At 47.5% G+C, this 24,269-nt stretch overlaps 1 protein-coding gene across 1 annotated transcript in view; it reads right to left on the bottom strand.

The window, feature by feature from the left end:
• Positions 1 to 24,269, bottom strand: part of LOC115482024 (MATH and LRR domain-containing protein PFE0570w-like) — a 351,267-nt gene that overhangs the window by 28,924 nt on the left and 298,074 nt on the right. The window contains exons 10-11 of the mRNA XM_030221566.1: positions 18,100 to 18,160; positions 16,157 to 16,311 (exon numbers count right to left, since the gene is read on the bottom strand). Of these exons, the coding sequence (XP_030077426.1) occupies positions 16,157 to 16,311; positions 18,100 to 18,160 (216 nt within the window). The remainder of the gene's footprint in view (positions 1 to 16,156; positions 16,312 to 18,099; positions 18,161 to 24,269) is intronic.

The following is a 24,269-nucleotide window of genomic DNA, read 5'->3' as shown; positions in this document are numbered from 1 at the left end:
GATGCTAGTCTGCCGTGGGCCTGAAGTCTGGAACAGAACTGAGGGACCTTGTGGTTGGCTCGAGATGCAAAGAAATCTACCAAGGGGGTGCCCCACACCTGGAAGATCTGGCGCACTACTCTGGAGTTGAGCGACCACTCGTGAGGTTGCATAATCCTGCTCAACCTGTCGGCCAGACTGTTTACGCCTGCCAGGTATGTGGCTTGGAGCAACATGCCGTAACGGCGAGCCCACAGCCACATGCTGAAGGGCCTCCTGACACAGGGGGCGAGATCCGGTGCCCCCCTGCTTGTTGATGTAATACATGGCAACCTGGTTGTCTGTCTGAATTTGGATAATTTGGTGGGACAGCCGATCTCTGAAAGCCTTCAGAGCGTTCCAGACCGCTCGTAATTCCAGGAGATTGATCTGCAGATCGCGTTCCTGGAGGGACCAGCTTCCCTGGGTGTGAAGCCCATCGACATGAGCTCCCCACCCCAGGAGAGACGCATCTGTAGTCAGCACTTTTTGTGGCTGAGGAATTTGGAAAGGGCGTCCCAGAGTCAAATTGGACCAAATCGTCCACCAATACAGGGATTTGAGAAAACTCGTGGACAGGTGGATCATGTCTTCTAGATCCCCAGCAGCTTGAAACCACTGGGAAGCTAGGGTCCATTGTGCAGATCGCATGTGAAGCCGAGCCATGGGAGTCACATGAACTGCGGAGGCCATGTGGCCAAGCAATCTCAACATCTGCCGAGCTGTGATCTGCTGGGACGCTTGTACCCGGGAGACGAGGGACAACAGATTGTTGGCCCTTGTCTCCGGAAGATAGGCACGAGCCGTCCTAGAATCCAGCAGAGCTCCTATGAATTTGAGTCTCTGTACTGGGAGAAGATGGGACTTTGGATAATTTATCACAAACCCCAGTAGCTCCAGGAGTCGAATAGTCATCTGCATGGACTGTAGAGCTCCTGCCTCGGATGTGTTCTTCACCAGCCAATTGTCGAGATAAGGGAACACATGCACTCCCAGCCTGCGAAGCGCTGCTGCTACTACAGCCAGGCACTTCGTGAACATTCTGGGCGCAGAGGCGAGCCCAAAGGGTAGCACACAGTACTGGAAGTGACGTGTGCCCAGCTGAAATCGCAGATACTGCCTGTGAGCTGGCAATATCGGGATGTGCGTGTAGGCGTCCTTCAAGTCCAGAGAGCATAGCCAATTGTTTTCCTGAATCATGGGAAGAAGGGTGCCCAGGGAAAGCATCCTGAACTTTTCCTTGATCAGATATTTGTTCAGGGCCCTTAGGTCTAGGATGGGACACATCCCCCCTGTTTTCTTTTCCACAAGGAAGTACCTGGAATAGAATCCCAGCCCTTCTTGCCCAGATGGTACGGGATTGGCGCTGAGAAGGGCGGAGAGTTCCTCTGCAAGTACCTGCTTGTGCTGGAAGCTGTAGGACTGAGATCCCGGTGGGCAATTTGGAGGCTTCAAGGCCAAATTGAGGGTGTATCCTTGCTGGACTATTTGAAGAACCCAACGGTCGGAGGTTACAAGAGGCCACCTTTGGTGAAGAACTTTCAACCTCCCCCCGACCGGCAGATCGCCCGGCACGGACACGTTGATGTCGGCTATGCTCCGCTGGAGCCACTCAAAAGCTCGCCCCCTGCTCTTGCTGGCAAGCGCGCTGGGGCTTAGCCTGGGCCGCAGGCTGGCGAGAGGGAGGATTGTACCTACGCTTACCAGAAGAGTAGGGAACAGCCCTCCTTCCCCCATAAAAACGTCTACCTGAGGAGGTAGATGCTGAAGGCTGCCAACGGGAGAATTTGTCGAAAGCGTTATCCCGCTGGTGGAGCTGTTCTACCACCTGTTCGACTTTTTCTCCAAAAATGTTGTCCGCTCGGCAAGGGGAGTCCGCAATCCGCTGCTGGATCCTATTCTCCAGGTCGGAGGCACGCAGCCATGAGAGTCTGCGCATCACCACACCTTGAGCAGTGGCCCTGGACACAACATCAAAGGTATCATATACCCCTCTGGCCAGGAATTTTCTGCACGCCTTCAGCTGCCTGACCACCTCCTGAAACGGCTTGGCTTGCTCAGGAGGGAGCTTGTCCACCAAGCCCGCCAACTGCCGCACATTGTTCCGCATATGGATGCTCGTGTAGAGCTGGTAGGACTGAATCTTGGCCACGAGCATAGAGGAATGATAGGCCTTCCTCCCAAAGGAGTCTAAGGTTCTGGAGTCTTTGCCCGGGGGCGCCGAAGCATGCTCTCTAGAACTCTTAGCCTTCTTTAGGGCCAGATCCACCACACCAGAGTCGTGAGGCAACTGAGTGCGCATCAGCTCTGGGTTCCCATGGATCCGATACTGGGATTCGATCTTCTTGGGAATGTGGGGATTAGTTAGTGGCTTGGTCCAGTTCGCCAGCAATGTCTTTTTTAGGACATGATGCATGGGTACTGTGGAGAAGGATAGTCCAAGAGCTCAAACATTTCAGCCCTGGGCTCATCCTCCACAACCACCGGGAAGGGGATGGCCGTAGACATCTCCCGGACAAAGGCCGCGAAAGACAGACTCTCGGGAGGAGAAAGCTGCCTTTCAGGGGAGGGAGTGGGGTCAGAAGGAAGGCCATCAGACTCCTCGTCAGAGAAATATCTGATGTCCTCCTCCTCCTCTCACGAGGCCTCACCATCGGTATCAGACACAAGTTCACGAACCTGTGTCTGAAGCCGTGTCCGACTCAACTCCGTGGAAACACGGCCACGGTAGGAGCGTCGAGAGGTGGACTCCCTCGCCAGCATCGGCGAAGCTCCCTCCACCGATGTCGTCGGGGAGTCTGCCTGGGAGACGGCCGTAGCCGGTACCGCAAGCGGTACCGGAGACCTCACCTCGGGCAAGGGGCCAGCCAGCGCCTCACTCGACAGTACCGGTGGCGCAAGCACCCCCGGTACGGGAGGGGAAGGGCGCAACAGCTCTCCAAGAATCTCTGGAAGAACGGCCCGGAGACTCTCATGCAGAGCGGCTGTGGAGAAAGCCTGAGAAGCCGATGCAGGCGTCGATGTCAGAGTCTGTTCCAGGCGTGGAGGCTGTTCCGGGCTGTCCAAGGGGGAGCGCATCGACACCTCCTGAACAGAGGGTGAGCGGTCCTCCCGATGCCGATGCCTATTGGGTGCCGACTGCCTCGGCGACCCAGAGCTCTCGGTACCGAGACGGGAAGGAGACCTGTGACGATGCTTCTTAGACTTCTTCAAGCGAAGCATGTCACCGGAGCTTCCCGGTACCGACGAGGAGGACGTAGAATCCAGCCGTCGCTTCCTCGGGGTCGAGGCCGAAGAAGGTCGATCTCGGGGAGGCTGTACCGCAGGAGCCCTCAGGGCAGGGGGAGACCCACCCGAAGGCTCACTGCCACCAGCAGGGGAATGGACAGCCTTCACCTGCACTCCAGACGAAGCACCACCGTCCGACGACATCAACAACAGCGGAGGTCCCGGTACCACCGACGTCGACGCAGCCTTTCGATACCTCGGTACCGACGATGCCGAAGGTAGGGGCCTCGATGCAGTCGATGCCGAAGGTACAGGCCTCGATGCAGTCGATGCTGATGCCGAGGTCAAAGACTTCGATGCTGTCGACGTCGATGCACTCGATGCCCGTGCTGTTGTCGTCGAAGAGCCCGAGAACAACGCGTTCCACTGGGCCAATCTCGCTACCTGAGTCCTCTTTTTTAAAAGAGCACAAAGACTGCAGGCCTGCGGGCGGTGCCCAGCCCCCAGACACTTAAGACACAAAGCGTGCCTATCAGTGAGCGAGATTACCCGGGCGCACTGGGTGCACTTCTTGAAGCCACTGGAAGACTTCGATGACATGGGCGGAAAAATCACGCCGGCGAAATCAAAATTCGCGATGATGACGAAGGGCACCAAAAAGAAGGGAGAAAAACCCGAATCGAGGCCAAATAGGCCGGTCCCAAAAGCGAAAGGAAACTTACGCGGGGAAAAGCTGGAAACACGGGAAAAGGGTAAAGACCGATCGGTCTCTTTTTTTTTTTTTTTTTTAGCGAAAATCGTGAAGACGCGCGAGGTGAACTTGAGGGGCACGAAACGGCGGTAAAACACGACCGTCCCGAGCGCGGACAAAAGAAGACTGACGAACACGAGCTGGTTCAGGCGGGAAGACAGCAGCGCATGTGCGGTGCGCATCAGCGCGCGAGGACTAGCAAAGGCCTTTGCTAGTGAAGTTTCCGGTTGGAGGGGGCTGCGTGGACGTCACCCATCAGTGAGAACAAGCAGCCTGCTTGTCCTCGGAGAAAAGTTGTTACATAGGGCGTATATTAAACGTGAGAAGGGGAAAGTGATGAAGCTCTGGGACTCAGATAAGTGTCAAAAATGCCATTCGAGGGTTGGTACTTTCATGCACCTATTCCTAGAATGTCCAAAATTGACTTTGTGGAACAGGGTCTTTGAGATTCTTAATAAAGTTCTGCAAAGGACGGTGGAGTGGCCGTACTCGGCATTGATGCTGGGAGATCAGTCAGACCTGATTACTCAAGGGTTGACGCATCCGTGCATTTGTACATGTCGGTGTTAGCAGGGCCGGTCTTAGCAAGTGCGGGGCCCTATGCAGACCAATTTGGTGGGGCCCCACCCTAGCTCTGCCCCCACCCTAGCTCCACCCCATTAATAAGATTATTCCATTTTTAGAACATTTTTTTATTTATGAAATTTCAAATAAAGACAAATGAAGCTAAACTTGTACAAAAAACTGATTGAAATAATAAGCACAATGCTATCATGAAACCTCCCCTCTCCAGAAATTATTCAGTTCAAGTCCACTACAATTAGTAGTTCCAATTCTCATAACAAAGGAGGAAAAATATTAGGAAAAGATCCAGTACTTTCAAATTCCCCTATTACTCTGTAACCCATCAAACCAGAGAGGCAAGTAGCCACATCAGTTACTAAATAGTTTGAACTGATTGTACCTACTTTATATCAGATTTTGCTACTTCATGATTTCCATTCTCAGATTTTAGCGTAGTAATCTTTTCTTCCTGTGATTGCAGTCTAGCTTCCAAATGATTAATTCGAGGTGTCATATCATTAATTACTGGAAGCAGTGTTTTAGCTAAATCTGCTATTGCCATTGTAAAGAGTATGTAGGACAGGCCCCAAAGGACCCCGGGGATAGGCCAGAATACCCCCGTTATAGGCAGGCATTCCCCAGGAAAAAACTAGAAATAAAGAACTACAACTCCCAGCATGCCCCAAGGGAGACAGGGGATAAGAGAAACTATGTGCATTCCCAGGAGTCTCCAGAGGAGGGCCGCAGGGGAAGGAATAAGGCTGATTCTCCAACCTGGTGGAAGAGGTGGTGGAACAGGTGGGTGGAGAAAGAAGAGCCACAAAAGAGCTTTAATGAAAGAAAGGGGGAGCAGCTGGGAGAAGAGCGTGGCCAAGCCGGGTCAAGCGGGAGGAGGTCAGTAGAGAGTGGGACTGACCAAGAGGGTGGGACCCTAGGCTTTGAGCCCGCGCAAAGCCATTACTGAACTGTGTTTTGAAAGCCTAGCTGGACTGAGCTATGTTTTTGCAAGCTTGGCTAGAACTGAACTGTGTTTTGAAAGCCTAGCTGGACTGTGCTGTGTTTAAAGCTTGGCTAAAATTGAACTGTGTTTTGAAACCAGGGCTGAATTAAGCCGTGTGTTTTTTTTTCTTTTTACTGCTACTCTCCAGGGGACCGGGAGAGAAAGCAGCGGTTGAAGCCTGCACGCTGTAGCAGTGTTTGTTGTTTTGGGGAAAAGGGGAGCCATACAGGAGTGGGTTTTTGTTTAGTTTGGTTTTGGGGAAGGGCTGCATCCCAGGAGAAAAGAGGACCCCTTTTACACCATCCAAATTTTTATCAGAAGAAATATCTGCAGATCTATGTGAAAATAACCCAGATATGTTAGAAACAGCCTCTTCCAAGCCAGAAGATCTTACTTGCTCAGCTTCTCCAGCAACTAATGTTGTTGGGCCAAATTCCTCTCAGGGAGGCAGACATTTCCAACCCTTGCACCGTCCGCAAGCGTCGTTAGATGAGAGACACTTCTGATCTCCTGCCTGCATGGAATCCGATTTCGATTTGGCATAAGTGCACAACTGTTGGCGTCAGCAACGATGGCTGACCTCACATCCTCACCAACTCCGACCAGGCTCCAGCTTTTCTCGCTCAGTGACTCCCGCCCTCGCGTCCGGAAAAGGAAATACATCAGAAGGTGGGACATTGAGCGGGAAGCTGGAGCCTGGAGGTGAGCCGTCGCGCTGCAACTGTCTGTCGTCGCCGTCGGGGCCGTCGCTGCCTGGACTGGTTCGCTGGCATCGCTCAGTTAGTCGCCAGGGTCCGGGGACTTGGGAGCTGACGGCGGGCTCAGCTGGCCCAAGCCGGGAGTGGGCGCCGCATTGGTGGTGACGGGAGCAGAGCGGCCGAGCCGTGGGAATGGGGATCATCTCAGGCGACTAAGGCGAGCAGCGGCGGAGGTCGGAGCGGAGTTACGAGTGAGGCAGAGTTGAGCGCGGGGCCCCCTTAGGCACGGGGCCCTATGCGGTCGCCTTGGTCGCCTCAGCCTAAGACCGGCCCTGGGTGTTAGCAGTTAAAAAAACTATACTATTAATTCCTTTAAAAATGTGGTAACTCAAGACTCCTTGGACATTAGACGAAAATTTGAACAACTTGAAAATTTTAACAGGCGCCTAAACCTCCGTTTTTTGAATTTCCCGATAATAGCGGGGGAAATCGATTACTACTTTTCGGAAATATTTGACGGAAATTTTGAATATTCCCTCTGAGGCTATACCCCCACTAAATAAGATTTATTATATTCCTTCTAGAAATGGAGCTCAAGGTCTTGTGAAAGATACTCCTGATTTACAAAATATCTCTGACATTTTAGAGCAATCATCTGAAACAATAATGAACAGATCTACAATGATTGTATCATTAGTTTTTGAGCAGGACTATAACACCATCTTAAGACTTTACTTTAAAAACCTTAAATCTCAATTCTATGGTTCTAAGGTTTGGGTATATCCTGACGACACTAAATCAACTCAACAAGAAAAGGAAACTTTTTCTTGCTTTAAAAGAAAATACAATAGATATAGGTGCTTCCTTTCTTCTTGCATATCCGTGTAAGTGTGTAGTAAAGCTGGGTCAAACTAAATATACATTCTTTTCACCAGAACAGCTAAAAGTGTTTATAGAAATGAAGAAATTGAAGTGAAGTGAAATAGTAACATAGTAGATGACGGCAGAAAAAGACCTGCATGGTCCATCCAGTCTGCCCAACAAGATAAACTCATATGTGCTAGTTTTTGTGTATACCTTACCTTGATTAGTACCTGTCTTTTTCAGTGCACAGACAGTACAAAAGTCCGCCCAGTACTATCCCCGCCTCCCAACCACCAGCCCCGCCTCCCACCACCGGCTCTGGCACAGACCGTATAAGTCTGCCCAGCACTAGCCCCGCCTCACAACCACCGGCTCTGCCACCCATTCTAGGCTAAGCTCCTGAGGATCCCTTCCTTCTGAACAGGATTCCTTTATGTTTATCCCACGCATGTTTGAATTCCATTACCGTTTTCATCTCCACCACCTCCCGCGGTAGGGCATTCCAAGCATCCACCACCCTCTCCGTGAAAAAACACTTCCTGACATTTTTCTTGAGTCTGCCCCCCTTCAATCTCATTTCATGCCCTCTCGTTCTACCGCCTTCCCATCTCCGGAAAAGGTTCGTTTGCGGATTAATACCTTTCAAATATTTGAACGTCTGTATCATATCACCCCTGTTTCTCCTTTCCTCCAGGGTATACATGTTCAGGTCAGCAAGTCTCTCCTCATACGTCTTGTAACGCAAATCCCATACCATCCTCGTAGCTTTTCTTTGCACCGCTTCAATTCTTTTTACATCCTTATCAAGATACGGCCTCCAAAACTGAACACAATACTCTAGGTGGGGCCTCACCAACGACTTGTACAGGGGCATCAACACCTCTTTTCTTCTGCTGGTCACACCTCTCTCTATACAGCCTAGCAACCTTCTAGCTACGGCCACCGCCTTGTCGCACTGTTTCATCGCCTTCAGAGCCTCAGATACTATCACCCCAAGATCCCCTCTCCCCGTACCTAGCAGACTCTCACATAGTAACATAGTAGATGACGGCAGAAAAAGACCTGCACGGTCCATCCAGTCTGCCCAACAAGACAACTCATGTGTGCTACTTTTGTGTATACCCTACTTTGATTTGTACCTGTCCTCTTCAGGGCACAGACCGTATAAGTCTGCCCAGCACTAGCCCCGCCTCCCAACCACCGGCTCTGGCATAGACCGTATAAGTCTGCCCAGCACTATCCCCGCCTCCCACCACCGGCTCTGGCACAGACCGTATAAGTCTGCCCAGCGCTATCCCTGCATCCCAACCTCCAGTCCCGCCTCCCACCACTGGCTCTGGCACAGACCGTATAAGTCTGCCCCGCACTATCCCCGCCTCCAAACCTCCAGCCCCGCCTCCCACTACCGGCTCTGCTATCCAATCTCGGTTAAGCTCCTGAGGATCCTTTCCTTCTGAACAGGATTCCTTTATGTTTATCCCACGCATGTTTGAATTCCGTTACCGTTTTCCTCTCCACCACCTCCCGCGGGAGGGCATTCCAAGCATCCACCACTCTCTCCGTGAAGAAATACTTCCTGACATACGCTTCTCGTGGATTTCTACTCCCTAAGTGCATCACTTTGCATTTCTTCACATTGAATTTTAATTGCCAAACCTTAGACCATTCTTCTAGCTTTTTCAGATCCTTTTTCATGTTTTTCACTCCCTCCGGGGTGTCCACTGTGTTACAAATCTTAGTATCATCCGCAAATAGGCAAACTTTACCTTCTAACCCTTCGGCAATGTCACTCACAAATATATTGAACAGAATCGGCCCCAGCACCGATCCCTGAGGCACTCCACTACTCACCTTTCCCTCCTCTGAGCGAACTCCATTCACCACCACCCTCTGGCGCCTGTCCGTCAACCAGTTCCTAATCCAGTTCACCACTTCGGGTCCTATCTTTAGCCCATCCAGTTTATTTACGAGCCTCCTGTGAGGAACCGTGTCAAAAGCCTTGCTGAAATCTAAGTAGATTACGTCTATAGCACGTCCACGGTTCAATTCTCCGGTCACCCAATCAAAGAATTCAATGAGATTCGTTTGGCACCATTTCCCTTTGGTAAAACCATGTTGTCAACTCATTTTCTTCCAGGAAATTCACTATCCTTTCCTTCAGCATCACTTCCATTACTTTTCCAATAATTGAAGTGAGGCTTACTGGCCTGTAGTTTCCAGCTTCTTCCCTATCACCACCTTTGTGAAGAGGGACCACCTCTGCCGTTCTCCAATCCCTCGGAACCTCTCCCGTTTCTAAGGATTTATTAAACAAATCTTTAAGAGGACCCGCCAGAACCTCTCTGAGCTCCCTTAATATCCTGGGGTGGATCCCATCCGGTCCCATGGCTTTGTCCACCTTTAGTGTTTCAAGTTGTTCATACACACTCTCTTCCGTGAACGGTGCTATATCCACTCCGTTCTCAAATGAACTTTTGCCAGTCCATCGCGGTCATTCTCCAGGATTTTCTTCAGTAAAAACAGAACAAAAGTATCTATTTAGCAAATTTGCCTTTTCTTCATCAGTATCTACATAGCGGTTCACAGTATCTTTTAGTCTCACAATTCCCTTTTTAGTCATTCTCCTTTCACTAATATACCTGAAGAAATTTTTGTCACCCCTCCTTACATTTCTAGCCATTTGTTCTTCCACTTGCGCTTTTGCCAGACGTATCTCTCTCTTGGCTTCTTTCAGTTTCATCCGGTATTCCTCCCCGTGTTCCTCGTCTTGAGTTTTTCTGTATTTCTGGAACGCCAACTCTTTAGCCTTTATTTTCTCAGCCACTTGCTTGGAGAACCATATCGGTTTCCTTTTTCTCTTGCTTTTATTTACTTTCCTTACATAAAGGTTTGTGGCCCTATTTATAGCTTCTTTCAGCCTGGACCACTGTCCTTCCACTTCTCGTATGTCCTCCCAGCCCATCAGCTCCTTCCTTAGGTATTCCCCCATTTTACTAAAGTCAGCACGCTTGAAATCCAGGATTTTGAGTTTTGAGTGGCCGCCCTCCTCTTCAGCATCATATCTAACCAAACTGTTTGATGGCCACTGCCACCCAGGTGGGCACCCACTCAGACATCTGACACGCTAACCCCATTTGTGAGCACCAGATCCAGCGTCGCTCCCTCCCTCGTGGGTTCCATGACCATTTGTCTGAGCAGAGCACTTTGGAAAGCATCCACAATCTCTCTACTTCTTTCCGATTCCGCAGACGGAACCTTCCAATCTACATCTGGCAGATTGAAATCTCCCAGCAACAGCACCTCTCTCTTCTTTCCCAACTTTTGAATATCTGCGATCAGATCTTTATCTAATTCTTCCAATTGTGTCAGAGGTCTGTAGACAACACCCATGTGGACAGAGGTTCTATCATCTCTTTTTAAGGTGATCCATATCACTTCTTCCTTACCCCAGGTCCCTGTCATTTCGGTCGCCGTGATATCGTTTCTCACATATAGAGCTACTCCTCCATCATTACGACCCTCTCTATCCTTCCTAAATAGATTATAGCCTGGTATGTTTGCATCCCATTCGTGGGAACCATTCAGCCACGTCTCCGTGATTGCAACAACGTCTAAGTCTGCCTCCAACATCAGGGCTTGAAGGTCATGAACTTTATTGCTTAGACTGCGAGCATTTGTGGCCATCGCTTTCCATCTACATTTCCTGGTATGTGCTTCAACATTTGTGATTTGGGTGTGTCTTTTCTCTTTGGGTCCCTTCATATCCTTTTGTTTCAACTTCATTTCTTATATACTGGAAATGATATACTGGAAAATGTAGCCGATACTTTATTGTGATTATTTGCCTTTAAATCTTCTCTAACTCTTTCTCTCCTTTCTAGCATTACTGTGGTCTAAGAAAGGCTTTGTCGCGTGCTCGAGGACCTTGGCATACTGTCAGGCTTCCTCCCCGGGAGCACTGGGTTTGTGAGTCCGTGGGCCACTACCGTGGAGCGGCAGTGGCAGGCAAGATCACCTCCAAAGTAGAGATAAGACAAAACTGGACCGGAACCCCGGACTGGAGTTCTACACAGGAATACACGGAACTGGAACGCACCGGACGGGTGCGCACTGGAGTGGAGCCCGCTGGACTGGAACACACTGGAGGGCCCCACTGGACTGGAACATACAGGAGTAAAACCCGCTGGACTGGAACACACTGGAGCGGAACCCGCTGGACTGGAACACACTGGACCTAGGCTTCACCTACGCTTGACCACCTTTCCCCGAGGGTTGAGCCCTCAGGTTCGGGCGGCCGGCAGGGCTTACAGGAAAAACCCGAACTGGAACTTGCAAGCAGGAACAGCAGGAATGAGGAACCAGGAGTGCCCCCTGGCACTTCGGCGAAGGCAAGGCAGCCAGGCAGGAAATGTCCGGGTTCTGGCAGTTGGCAGGTTAGACACAAGGACTAGTAGACTATACCCAAGCTAATAGGAAAGCTATGCCCAGGCAAACCAGTCATACACAAAAAACATACACCGAGAACTAGCAAAGCTATACACAGGCTAACAAGCCACACGGTGCCTAAGCTGGCTAGTCTAACACTAGGAACAAACACAGAGAACTAGCAAAGCTATACACAGGCTAACAAGCCACACGGTGCCTAAGCTGGCTAGTCTAACACTAGGAACAAACACAGAGAACTAGCAAAGCTATACACATAGGGTTACCATATTTTGTCCTCTGAAAAAGAGGACACATGCCACGCCCCCTGCCACGCCCACACCACGCCCCCTGCCCCACCCACACCACGTCCCTTTCAAATCCTCATTTCGCCCTGTCACATATTCCCAGTGGCGTACCTGGGGTATTTGACACCCGGGGCCGATCATTTTTTAACACCCCCTCCAAAATCCAGTATTATACATACTGAGAATACAAAACACAACAAATGTCATTCAGGACCTACATTGCAATTCTACCATATCTTAAGCAGTAACTTCTACGAGTCACACAAGAGTGTACCTAGGAAAAGGCAGCATCTTAAACATTGCAGTGAGCAGTAGAACATCAAACATCTATTGTAAAACTAAACCAGCAAGAATAGTACAGATCATCGATCCTGTATAGTCAATGCCAACAGAAAACCATGTCTTTTTCACAGACACAGATACACCCTAATCCACTATAGAATAAGTAACCACAAACTGGTTTTAATCATTGTGAACGCCAAGACCTGCTAGTGAGCATTAGCAGTATAGCAAATTTTAAATAAAATAAACAATATAAATATTTAGACAAAAATTAAACTGAACCCCAAGAAGGCAGAGTCTGCATACAATGCAACACCACAGAAACAGTGATAGTGATGTATGTCCCTTAGTACTGTTCAAAATATGAAGATAGCAGATGTAAATTTGAAAAAACTAGCAAATACCAATCCCCACTTTACAAATTAACAAATAGAAATAAAACAAATAAGGAAAACAAGACAATATCATTTTATTGGACTAATACATTTAGCATTCAGAGGCCAAAACCTCCTTCCTCAGGTCAATACAGTATATTGCTATTACAGTATCCTGTCCTGACCTGAGGAAGGGGGTTTTGGTCTCTGAACGTTAGTCAAAATGTATTAAAATTAGTCCAATAAAAAATTACCTTATTTCCATTTTCTATTTATAAACATGTATTAACACTGCTACAATAGTACTTTAACTTAGAGCAGAAAAAAAAAATCTTTTATTTACCTTTGCTGTCACTGGTTTCTGCTTTCCTCATCTTCTCTTCACTCTCCCCCTTCCATCCACCATCTGCCCCTTCCATCCAGTGTCTGCCTTCTCTCTCTCCCTCCCTGCCCCTGCAATCCAGTGTCTGACTTCTCTCTTTCTGCCCCTCCATCCAGCATCTGCCCTCTTTCCCTTCCATCCAGTGTCTGCCCCTTCCAACCACTATCTGCCGCCTCTTTCCCTTCCATCCAGTGTCTGCCCCTTCCAACCACTATCTGCCGCCTCTTTTCCTTCCATCCAGTGTCTGCTCTGTCTCTGCCCATTCCATCCACCGTATGCCCCTGTCTGTCCTCCCCCCCCTTCCAACCATTGTATGCCTTCTCTCTTGCTTCCATCCTGGATCTGCCCTCTTTGTCTCTGCTCTTCCATCCTCTGCCATTTCTCTGTCTTCCATCCAGGGTCTGCCCCTTCTTTCTCTGCCCAATCCATCCACTATCTGCCCTGTCTCTCTCTCATCCATCCATGGTCTGCCATCCCACCCTCTCCCTTTCCTCCAGGATCTGTCCTCTCTCTGTTTCTGCCCCCTTCCATCTGCCCTTCCAACCAGAATGTGCCCTTTCTCTCTCTCTGCCCCTTCCATCTACCATGGGCCCTTTCTCTCCCATCCATCCATCCAGGGTCTGCTCTCCCTCTTGCTCCCTTCCATCCAGGATATGTCCTCTCTTTCCCCCCTTCTATCCACCATCTGTCCTTTCTCTCCCTTCCATCCAGAGCCTGCCCGCCTCCCTCTCTCCCCCTCTCTCTGCTCCATCTTCCATCCACCGTCTGCTCCAGCACCTGCACCACGAAGACGAAGTCGTTGTCCTCGAAGAAGCCCTGGCTGCTCCGCTCGTCATCGACGTGAGCTGCTGCTCTGGTGCTGGCCACCACCAGGAAGCGCTGATCGGCTCCAGACATCGCTAGGTGCCAGCAGGAACCCAGTGCTATGCACAGACTGTGCACTGCCTGTCCACCACCCTCCCCGCTAGGATCGGGGATTGATTTGCTGCCCTGCCTCGTTCGAGCTTCGAGGAGATGACGTGTGTCCCATAGCAACGCTTCCGACTGCAGTGCTGATAACGGACGCGACAGCTATACACTGTTGGAGCCAGGGAGGGCGCAAGAACAGGGGAAGGATACCGACCCGTTTTTCATGGTAAGTGAAGGGTGGAGTCGGTGGACCTCTCGGCAACGGCCGCGTTACAGGATCGCGGTAGGGTTACCATTCGTCCCGACGAAACCCGGACAAATCAGGGAAATGCGGAAATCCGCCCGGACTCCCCACGGCGCCCTCAAAAAGAGGACATGTCTGGGGAAATCCGGACGAATGGTAACCCTATTAGGCTAACAAGCCACACGGTGCCTAAGCTATCTAGTCTAACAGTAGGAACAAACACAGAGAACTAGCAAAGCTATACACAGGCTAACAAGCCACACGGTGCCTAAGCTATCTAGTCAAACATAGAAACTCACACAGAGCAAACACTGAAACAGTGTACAGAGCACTCTATACACCAGGGCCCTTAGATGAAATGCAAAGGATAGGGCTGTAGTCTCTAAGTGATTAATAAAGCCCTTCCACACCAGAGGCACAGCTGCAGCAATCACCTTGCATCCAAACAGAGGCTTGACACACAGAGAAGTCAGCCCAGTGGGAGCCATCTTGGATACTGGCATAGAGGAGTCGGCGGCAGCCATCTTGGAAAAGGCATAGCCCACACAGGTGAGGTTCAGTAGGGCAATCAGCACACAAAGCCGGAGAGAAACTAAGACAGAGACAGACACAGAGACAAGCAGAAGCCAGCACACCCACTGACTCCCAGAAACAGGGTAAGTCTGAGGGTGGTCACGGCCACAGACGTAACAGGCTTTAAAATATTAACTGTTTTTATCTAAATGCACCAATAGAGATTTTCTTTACAGTGTTAAACTATTACATATGAATGTTTGGAACATAATCCTGTTATTTTCATTTTGCCTGTATTTCTGAACAAAGTTATCCTTGTCTTATTGTATTAAAAAGCATAAAATAAAAAAAAATAAAAACGATACTACAATTTTGGATTACGGTGGAGGCAGCACCATATTCAGGATGGGTGGCAAAGGTAACATAACTAGCCCATTATGAATACTTGATATACGACTGATCTCCAAATATACTTCATAGGCAGTATGCTTCTCTCTGGTGCAGACCCACTGAGGAGACAATGTCCAAGGACTTTAACCATTCAGAGGACTGAGTGGGGGAGGGGGAGGAAGGGGAAATAGGGTGAAGGTGAGATGAATGACAGACGGAATGCGTGGTGGGGATTATTCTGTTTGGATGTGGAAGGTTACTACTGTTAAGGGAAGAACAAGTTAATATGACACGGTTGCTTTATTGGAAGGGAGTAGCTGACAAGTGATGTTTATTTTCTGTATATTATGTGAAGTATCCTGCAGTACGTGGATGTGTCCAGTTTTGTCTCGTATTGATGCCAATAAAGAGAATTAAAAAAAAAAAATTTGTAACCCACATTTTCCCACCTATTTGCAGGCTCAATGTGGCTTACATTGTTCCGTAATGGTGATCACCAATTCCGGAAAAGAGAAATACATAGTTAAAAGGAGGTGACAACCCGGTTGGTCAAATAAAGTTCATTTTCATAGCAAGAAATAGAAGGTATTATGTGGACAAGGAGAAGGACGAGCGTGGCAGGAGGGGGAGGGACCTGGCACCACCAGCTGTACCCCATTCCTGGCCCAGCATCAAACAGAATCCCACAAGTTCAACTGAACCAGATTAGGAACTGAAGCAGGGCCAAGGCAGACCACCTAGGAGCTGAGGAGAAACCATTCTCCGCCTGCTGGAGATAGCATAATACTGAATTCCAAGGAGCTTCAACGTCCTATATGAAGTTCAGTTTTGCATTCCATCTCCACCCACTGGTATACCCCAAAGAGGTTAATCTCCTTGCTCTACTGGGTCCCAGTGTACCACTAGCTAGGTCAGAAGCTGCACAGTCCACCTATCGGCAACTGCTGGAGACAGAAAAATATTTAACTCCACTGCTGTCATTTGAAATACTAAACACCTAAGGCCGCATGGTGCCCTGATGGTTCAGGGCCTACAAGTCTTTATTCCCCATCTCCATCTGCTGGTTGACAGGCACAAACCCACGGATTCTGGACTGGTTTGGTAAGTACAAGGAAAATCCTAATGCATCAGGTGTGCAACTGGGAGTCTGGAGCTAGATATCCCTCTGTGACATTACAGCAGTCTGATCTACAAAGGTAATGCAGTTACCTGAGCTGAGCCTTGTTGAAAACTTCTTCCTCCTCAGAGGATTCTTTGCCATGTATCCCTTGTGCCATATTTTTCCGGCGTAGGGTATCCAGTGGTGCATACAAATCCTGAAGCCAGAGTGGTTTTATATTTCTTATAGTGGTATCAGAAGGGGTCTATAGCCGAAGAGACAATGCATATTGATTATTGGAATTGTAGATTCAATTTCACTATACTGTGGAATAAAATAAAAGTCCTTTTTTGTTATATATAATGCAGCAGCAACAAAGTAAGAAATGGTTTATTCTTTTTAACTGCTCATTTAACTCAAATATCAACTCAGATTTTGATTGTCAGTGGTTAAAATGCTAAATCACTTAAAAACACATAATTTGTAAATATGTTCTCTGCTTAAATGTATCCTTACCTTTTAGTCTGTCTTATGCAAGAAGGTTGTTACTGTCCAGTTTCTAGGTTTCATTTAGATTCTGCCAGTGGTGACCTCGACTCGAAGTTTGGGAGTGATTTTGGATACTATGTTGTCTTTAGCAGGTAGCTATTATAGTTAAAACTGTTTTTAAAAAAATTGTGTTTGGTATCTCGGCTTAGGAATTTTTTCTCCCTGGAGAACTTTTGTACCGTGCTGCAAAGTTATGTGCTGCCTCATTTTGAGTAGTTGGACTCTGGAACTCGTTGCCGGAGAACGTGGTGGCAGCGGCTGGCCTTACGGAGTTTAAGGGGGGTTTGGACAGATTCTTGAAGGAAAAGTCCATTGAACATTACTAAAAATTATTATTTATTTTTTGGGGGGGTTTTGCCAGGTTCTTGAAGCCTGGATTGGCCACTGTCAGAGACAGGATGCTGGGCTTGATGGACCCTTGGTCTTTTCCCAGTATGGTGGTGCTTATGTAATACTCTTTTGTGTGGTCTTCCATGTTCAACGTTAAGAGCATTGCAGGTAGCACAGAACTCTGTAGCATGGCTCCTCACGGGTGTAAGTCGGGAGGTACATATTACACCATAGTTGAAAATGTTGCATTGGCTGCCCATAGTGAGGTGCATTGAGTTTAAACTCTTTTTTTTTTTTTTGTGTTTTGGGCACTTCATGAAGATGCTCTATTGGCCTTGGTCCGAAGATTGCAGACTTATTGTTCTTCAAGGGCCTTGAAGTCCCAGGATTTGGACCTGTTGGTTGTTCCCTCATTTCGTCAAATGCGTTTGGAAGAAATTCCGGCATGAGTTTTTCCTGTTACTGGTCCTTGTTTGTGGAATTCTCTTCCTTTCGCTATGCATCATTTTTCTTCTGTCTCTCAATTTAAGAGGCAGTTGAAAACTGTGTTGTTTTGTAAAGCTTTTGCATGATGGGAAAGGGTTTTGGAATCTTTTGGGCACTGGATGTACGTTCTGTGTATTATTTTTACGAGTATATTTTTGTACTCTGTTCAGATGTTTGGATGAGTGGGCTATACATGTATTAAATAAATATTAAATAAAGCCCCAATAAAAAAGATTGAAAAAGAAAAACACACACAATATTTTAGCCTAGCAATTTTCTCCAGTTCCTTTGAGCTGAACTTTCAAATTATAGCTTTTATTTGGTACTGGGTGGGGGGGGGGGGGGGGGGGGGGGGGATGGAGGTGTCCATTTTAACCCTTCTTTCTATTTAACCCAGCCACTTCTGTGATAGTCCATGGATATAAATCACAGACCATGACCCCCTTTAGAACTCAGAACATGTACAAGTTGAGTCTCATCTTTATGTGGTCAAGGTTGTATGATTGTAGGGACTCTCTCCTCCAGAGGCTTGAGGCACTGTCTCTGCAGCATCCTATGGCCAGTTCGCCAAGTAACAGAAGCTGAACCCAGCAATCTCTCTCTAAAATCACATATATAGTGAAAATGGGAAGTTCCACAAAATATTTTATTACTATTTTCATAACATTATTAATGTGAAAGCTGTTACCTTTTGATTATCCTTAACTAGCTTCTTTGCCTGCAGGAATTGCTTTAATTTCCTAAAGAACCTTAAAAATATAAGAGAACAAAGAAAAATTTAAAGCAATAAAAGTAACCATAATAGGACAAGCTCAATAAAAAGCAGAAAAGATAATATTGGTACATTATTCAGGGAAAGAAAACTCACAAGGACTAGAGGATAGAAGAAAGATAGCATTTGAAACAATGCAAGTTCATGTACTGTTATTCTTGAGACCACATGGAAAATATGGAACACTGTAGGAAAATTAAGGGCCCAATATTTAAAACAATTTAACTGGATAGGAGAGGCTCCTGCCCAGGTAAACTGCACTAAATAGGGCAAATGTGGATACTCAGTGGTATTTAAATTGGAACATGCCACTGACTATTTGGACAGACTGCATCAGAATTATCTGAGTACTGCCTGGTTTGTCAGGAGGCAGAGCCGGGAGTTACCCGGTTAATGGCAATATCCAGTCTGCTAACTGGGTAACTATCAGGATAAAGTAAAGACAGCAAAAAGCTGTCCTAACTTTACCCACCTCTGTTTTTTAACATATTCATAAATGACCTAGAGATGGGGGTAACTAGTGAGGTAATCAAATTTGCTGATGACACAAAGTTATTCAAAGTAGTCAAATCGCGGGAAGATTGTGAAAAACTACAAGAGGACCTTACGAGACTGGGAGTCTAAATGGCAGATGACATTTAATGTGAACAAGTGCAAAGTGATGCATGTGGGAAAGAGGAACCCAAACTATAACTACGTCATGTAAGGTTCAGCGTTGGGAGCCACGGACCAAGAAAGGGATCTAGGTGTCATCATTGATGATACGTTGAAAACTTCTGCTCAATGTGCTGCTGTGGCTAGAAAAGCAAATAGAATGTTGGGTATAATTAAGGGATTGAAAACAAAAATAAGGATTTTATTCTGCCGTTGTATCACTCCAAGGTGCGACCACACCTCGAGTATTGTGTTAAATTCTGGTTGCCGCACCTGAAAAAAGACAAAGTGGAATTGGAAAAGGTGCAGAGAAGGGCAACAAAGATGATACAGGGAATGGGACGACTTCCCTATCAGGATAGGCTGAAGAGGCTGGGGCTCTTCAGCTTGGAGAAAAGGCGGCTGAGGGGAGATATGATAGAGGTCTATAAGATAATGAGTAGAATGGAACGGGTCGATGTGGAGTGTCTGTTTGCGCTTTCCAAAAATACTAGGACAAGGGGGCATGCAATGAAGCTGCAGTGTGGTAAATTTAAAACGAATCGGAGGAAATTTTTCTTCACTCAATGCGTTGTTAAAACTCTGGAATTCGCTGCCGGAAAAGGTGGTTAGGGCAGTTAACTTAGCGGACTTCAAAAAAGGGTTGGACGGCTTCCTGGAGGAAAAAGCTATAGAATGTTATTGAATGGACGAGGGAATAATACAGTATTTCTAAGATGGGCGGGACAAATTGCTTGTTCTTTTGGCCACTGTCGGTGACAGGGTGCTGGGCTCGATGGATCCTTGGTCTGTCCCAGCATGGTGATGCTTATGTACTTATCTGGGGTACAGCACCATTCTGTAATTCTTATCTCTTTGGACCTCTCTTCCACATTCCACTTCTCTTCTCCTTCATCGTTTAAACTCAATTGGGCTCTCTAGTACTGTTCTGTCCTGGTTTTCGAGCTGCCTTTCAGATCGTACATTCCAACTTATTCATGATAACATCACTACCCCAACCTTCCATCTTCAGTCAGGTGTCCTATAAAAGGCTTTCTTCTTGCACCTTCCCTCTTTAATATCTTTCTTGCTCCTCTCTTTACTATTATCCAAGGCCAAGGCTGCACTCCCTACAGCTATGCTGATGATATTCAAGTTTTCTATTGTGTCTTTGACCCATCTTCTTCAGTTAACTCCTCAAACAACTGCCTTAATCTCATTTCCAGCTAGCGTAAAACAATCTTCTTTTTCTGAATTATTCTAAATGCAAGTCCATTCTCTTTTCCCTAATCCCTATAACTTCTTGCTATTTGCCCCTCTGTTGATGGTCACTCACTTCTTTTTAAACACTCCATCAAAATTCTGGGTGTCATTTTTGACATCAAACTATGTCATGTTGGCTTTGTCTCATTTATCCACGTTTATGTATATGCTCTGTAATTTTGTTCTTTATAATAGTCTCTGCCATTTTGCCTGGCATGAACGTCAAGCTCACCGGTCTATAATTTCCCGGATCACCTCTGGAACCATTTTTAAATATTGGGGTTACATTGGCCACCTCCCCGCTTCCCCCCCAAACCCACCTCCCCGCTCCCCCCGTTTTCTATTTCTGTTGATGGCTCTCTCATTCTCCGTGTCTCCTCAGCTCGAAACCTTGGGGTCATCTTTGACTCTTCTCTCTCCTTCTCTGCTCATATCCAGCAGACCGCCAAGACCTGTCGTTTCTTTCTTTACAACATCCGTAAAATCCGCCCCTTTCTTTCCGAGCACTCTACCAAAACCCTCATCCACACCCTTGTCACCTCTCGTTTAGACTACTGCAATCTGCTTCTTGCTGGCCTCCCACTTAGTCACCTCTCCCCTCTCCAGTCGGTTCAAAACTCTGCTGCCCGTCTCATCTTCCGCCAGGGTCGCTTTACTCATACTACCCCCTCTCCTCAAGACCCTTCACTGGCTCCCTATCCGTTTTCACATCCTGTTCAAACTTCTTCTACTAACCTATAAATGTATTCACTCTGCTGCTCCCCAGTATCTCTCCACACTCGTCCTTCCCTACACCCCTTCCCGTGCACTCCGCTCCATGGATAAATCCTTCTTATCTGTTCCCTTCTCCACTACTGCCAACTCCAGACTTCGCGCCTTCTGTCTCGCTGCACCCTACGCCTGGAATAAACTTCCTGAGCCCTTACGTCTTGCCCCATCCTTGGCCACCTTTAAATCTAGACTGAAAGCCCACCTCTTTAACATTGCTTTTGACTCGTAACCACTTGTAACCACTCGCCTCCACCTACCCTCCTCTCTTTCTTCCCGTTCACATTAATTGATTTGATTTGCTTACTTTATTTATTTTTTGTCTATTAGATTGTAAGCTCTTTGAGCAGGGACTGTCTTTCTTCTATGTTTGTGCAGCGCTGCATATGCCTTGTAGCGCTATAGAAATGCTAAATAGTAGTAGTAGTAATTACGTATTACTAATAATAGTTCACCGAAAATAGGAACTCAAAACAGCGAGGCCTCAAAGGCAATTAGCCTGAAACTATTTATATACTAGTTGTGAAGATGCAGCCTGGAGCTGAAGAAAACTGGGCCTTTAGGGGTGGAGTTGGATTCTAGACAATGAACAAATTCTGCAGGATTGTCTGACTGGTTGTCACGTTGGGTATCCTGACCAAGGCAGTAATGAGATGTAAGTGTGTGGACAGAAGATCACATTGCAGCTTTGGAAGTCTCCTCTCCTCTATGAAGGTTGACCTCAAGTGGGCTAGGTGCTTGAACACCCTCAATTTTGAACAAACTCCTTAATTGTATCCAAGGAAGAGTAATATTTAGCACCCCCAACAATTTTTAAAAGTTGGCTCCCTATGGCCATGGCACTGTTATTTTTTTTTTGTTACATTTGTACCCCACGCTTTCCCACTCATGGCAGGCTCAATGCGGCTTACATATTATATACAGGTACTTATTTGTACCTGGGGCAATGGAGGGTTAAGTGACTTGCCCAGAGTCACAAGGAGATGCCTGTGCCTGAAGTGGGAATCAAACTCAGTTCCTCAGTTCCCCAGGACCAAAGTCCACCACCCTAACCACTAGGCCACTCCTCCACATGTGCCCTGACATGACCATCTAGATTCAGCCCAGCCTGGGCATAAGTGAAGCAGATGCAATCTGTTAGCCAATTAGAAATCGCACATTTGCCGATGGCTACCCCCATATGGTTTGGGTCAAAAGAAATAAAATGCTGGATGGACTGTCTGTGGGCTTTAGTCCACTCCAGGTAGAAGGCTAAGGCTCACTTGCAATCTAAGGTATGCAGTTACACTTTCGCCAGGATGGGAACATGGTTTTGGGAAAAATGTAAGCAGAATGACTGACTGATTAAGATGGAACTCTGACACTACCTTACAAAGCAACTTAGTGTACATGCAGAAAGCTACTCGAATGTGGTGAAACTTAGTATAAGGTGGATTAGCTACTACAGCCTGAAGCTCACTAACTCTGCGAGCTGAAATGACCACCACCAGAAATACAACTTTCCAGGTCAAATACTTCAGATGACAGGAATCAAGTGACTCAAAAGAAGCTTTCATCAGCTGGATGAAGACAGAGTTGAGATTCCATGACACAGCTGGAGGTTTGACAGGGGGCTTTAATAGCAAACTTCTCATGAAGCGAACAACTAGAGGCTGTACAGAGGAGAAAGGCATCTGATGCTACTCTGTCATGTGATCTGAGCCTGGAATAGAACTAGGGGACTTTCTGGTTGAGGTGAGTAGCAAAAGATCCATCGAGGGGGTGCTTCACTCTTGGAAGATCATGAGGGGCATAATCGAACGTGAACGCCCATCTCCATGGGTGTCTATGTCCGAAAACGGGTATGTGAAGAGGCGGGACAGACCGTATTATCGAAAAAGATGGGCGTCCATCTTTTGTTTCAAAAATACGGTTTGGACGAACCAAATGCCATGGATTTGGTCCCTTCTGAGATGGGCGTTTTTTTTTTTTTTTTTTTTTTGCGATAATGGAAACTAAAACCGCCCAGCTCAGAAACGTCCCAATCCAAGCCATTTGGTCGTGGGAGGGACAAATGTACAACACTACCATAGCTCTTAGGGGTGAAGGGGGGCAACTATATGTGGATACAGTGGGTTTTAGGGGCATCCCATTTACCACCACAAATGTTATAGGTGGGGGGGCTTTGGGCCTGGGTCTGCCTGCCTGAAGTGCACTGCAGTACCCACTAAAGGTGCTCCAGGGACAGGACTTGTTGCTGGTGTATAACCTTGGCACAGCAGTTCACACCTGAAGACTAATCTCGCTGAAAACGTCCTTTATTTGAATAAGCACCTTTACTCACAGTTAACTGCAGATCAGAGGTTGTGCCCCACTGGCAACGAGTCTCGCTGGTACTGAGATTAGCAGTAGGTCCGAGCTGGCAGAATGGTGTACAATGCCATCTTTCAGCAACATTCAAGGTAAGAACTAAGTGCTGTAACGTGGCTAACACATGAAATGGATCTAAAAGTGTCTTACACAAATGGCCACTACCTCATGGACTACCGGAAACAAAACAGAGCACACTCTGACCCAATTAAGTAGAGGGAAAAGCACCATGGGAGTAGAGCCTACCAACTACCAACATCGTGAGCATTTAACACAAGCTAGTGGAATCACAGAGCCCAATACCCTACTATTAGATTGTAAGCTCTTTGAGCAGGGACTGTCTTTCTTCTATGTTTGTGCAGCGCTGCGTACGCCTTGTAGTGCTATAGAAATGCTAAATAGTAGTAGTAATAGTAGTACACCCACCACAATGCATTGCTGATGTGACTCTGCAGTGCCCTTAACAGAAAAGGTGTCACACTCACCCGAGACCCACATCAGAACCAGGGAAAGGCTGTCAGAGGATAGAACACAATCTGCAGTCATGGAGGTGGGTACGGCATTTGAGGCTGGCATATAGGCTGGGGAAAAAGTTTGTAAAGTGGGGTTTTTTTTGGTGGGAGGGGGTTAGTGACCACTGGGGGAGTCAGGGGGAGGTGATCCCAGATTCCCTCCGGTGGTCATCTGGTCAGTTGGGGCACTTTTTTGGGACTTGGACCTGAAAAAAAGGGTCCAAATAAAGCGGACCAAATTCTCATGAAAAATGCCCTTCTTGTTTCGATTATCAGCTAAAGACGCCCATCTCTCCTCGGCCGATAACCACACCCCAGTCCCGCCTTCGCCACGCCTCTGACACGCCCCCGTGGTCTTTGTTCGTCTCTGTGACAGACTGCAGTTGAGGACGCCAAAAATCAGGTTTCAATTATACCGATTTGGGCGCCCACGGGAAACGGACACCCATCTCCCGATTTGGGTCGAAATATGGGCGTCTTTCTCTTTCGAAAATAAGCTGGCAAGTGGGATAAGCCCATGTTGAGCGATCACTCGTGCGGCTGCAAAACCCAGCTCAGTCT

Source organism: Microcaecilia unicolor, chromosome 12 (assembly GCF_901765095.1).
Source record: "Microcaecilia unicolor chromosome 12, aMicUni1.1, whole genome shotgun sequence".
Lineage (NCBI taxonomy): Eukaryota > Metazoa > Chordata > Amphibia > Gymnophiona > Siphonopidae > Microcaecilia > Microcaecilia unicolor.
Note: the sequence above shows the minus strand (reverse complement) of the source record. Positions and strands in the feature narration are given on the sequence as shown.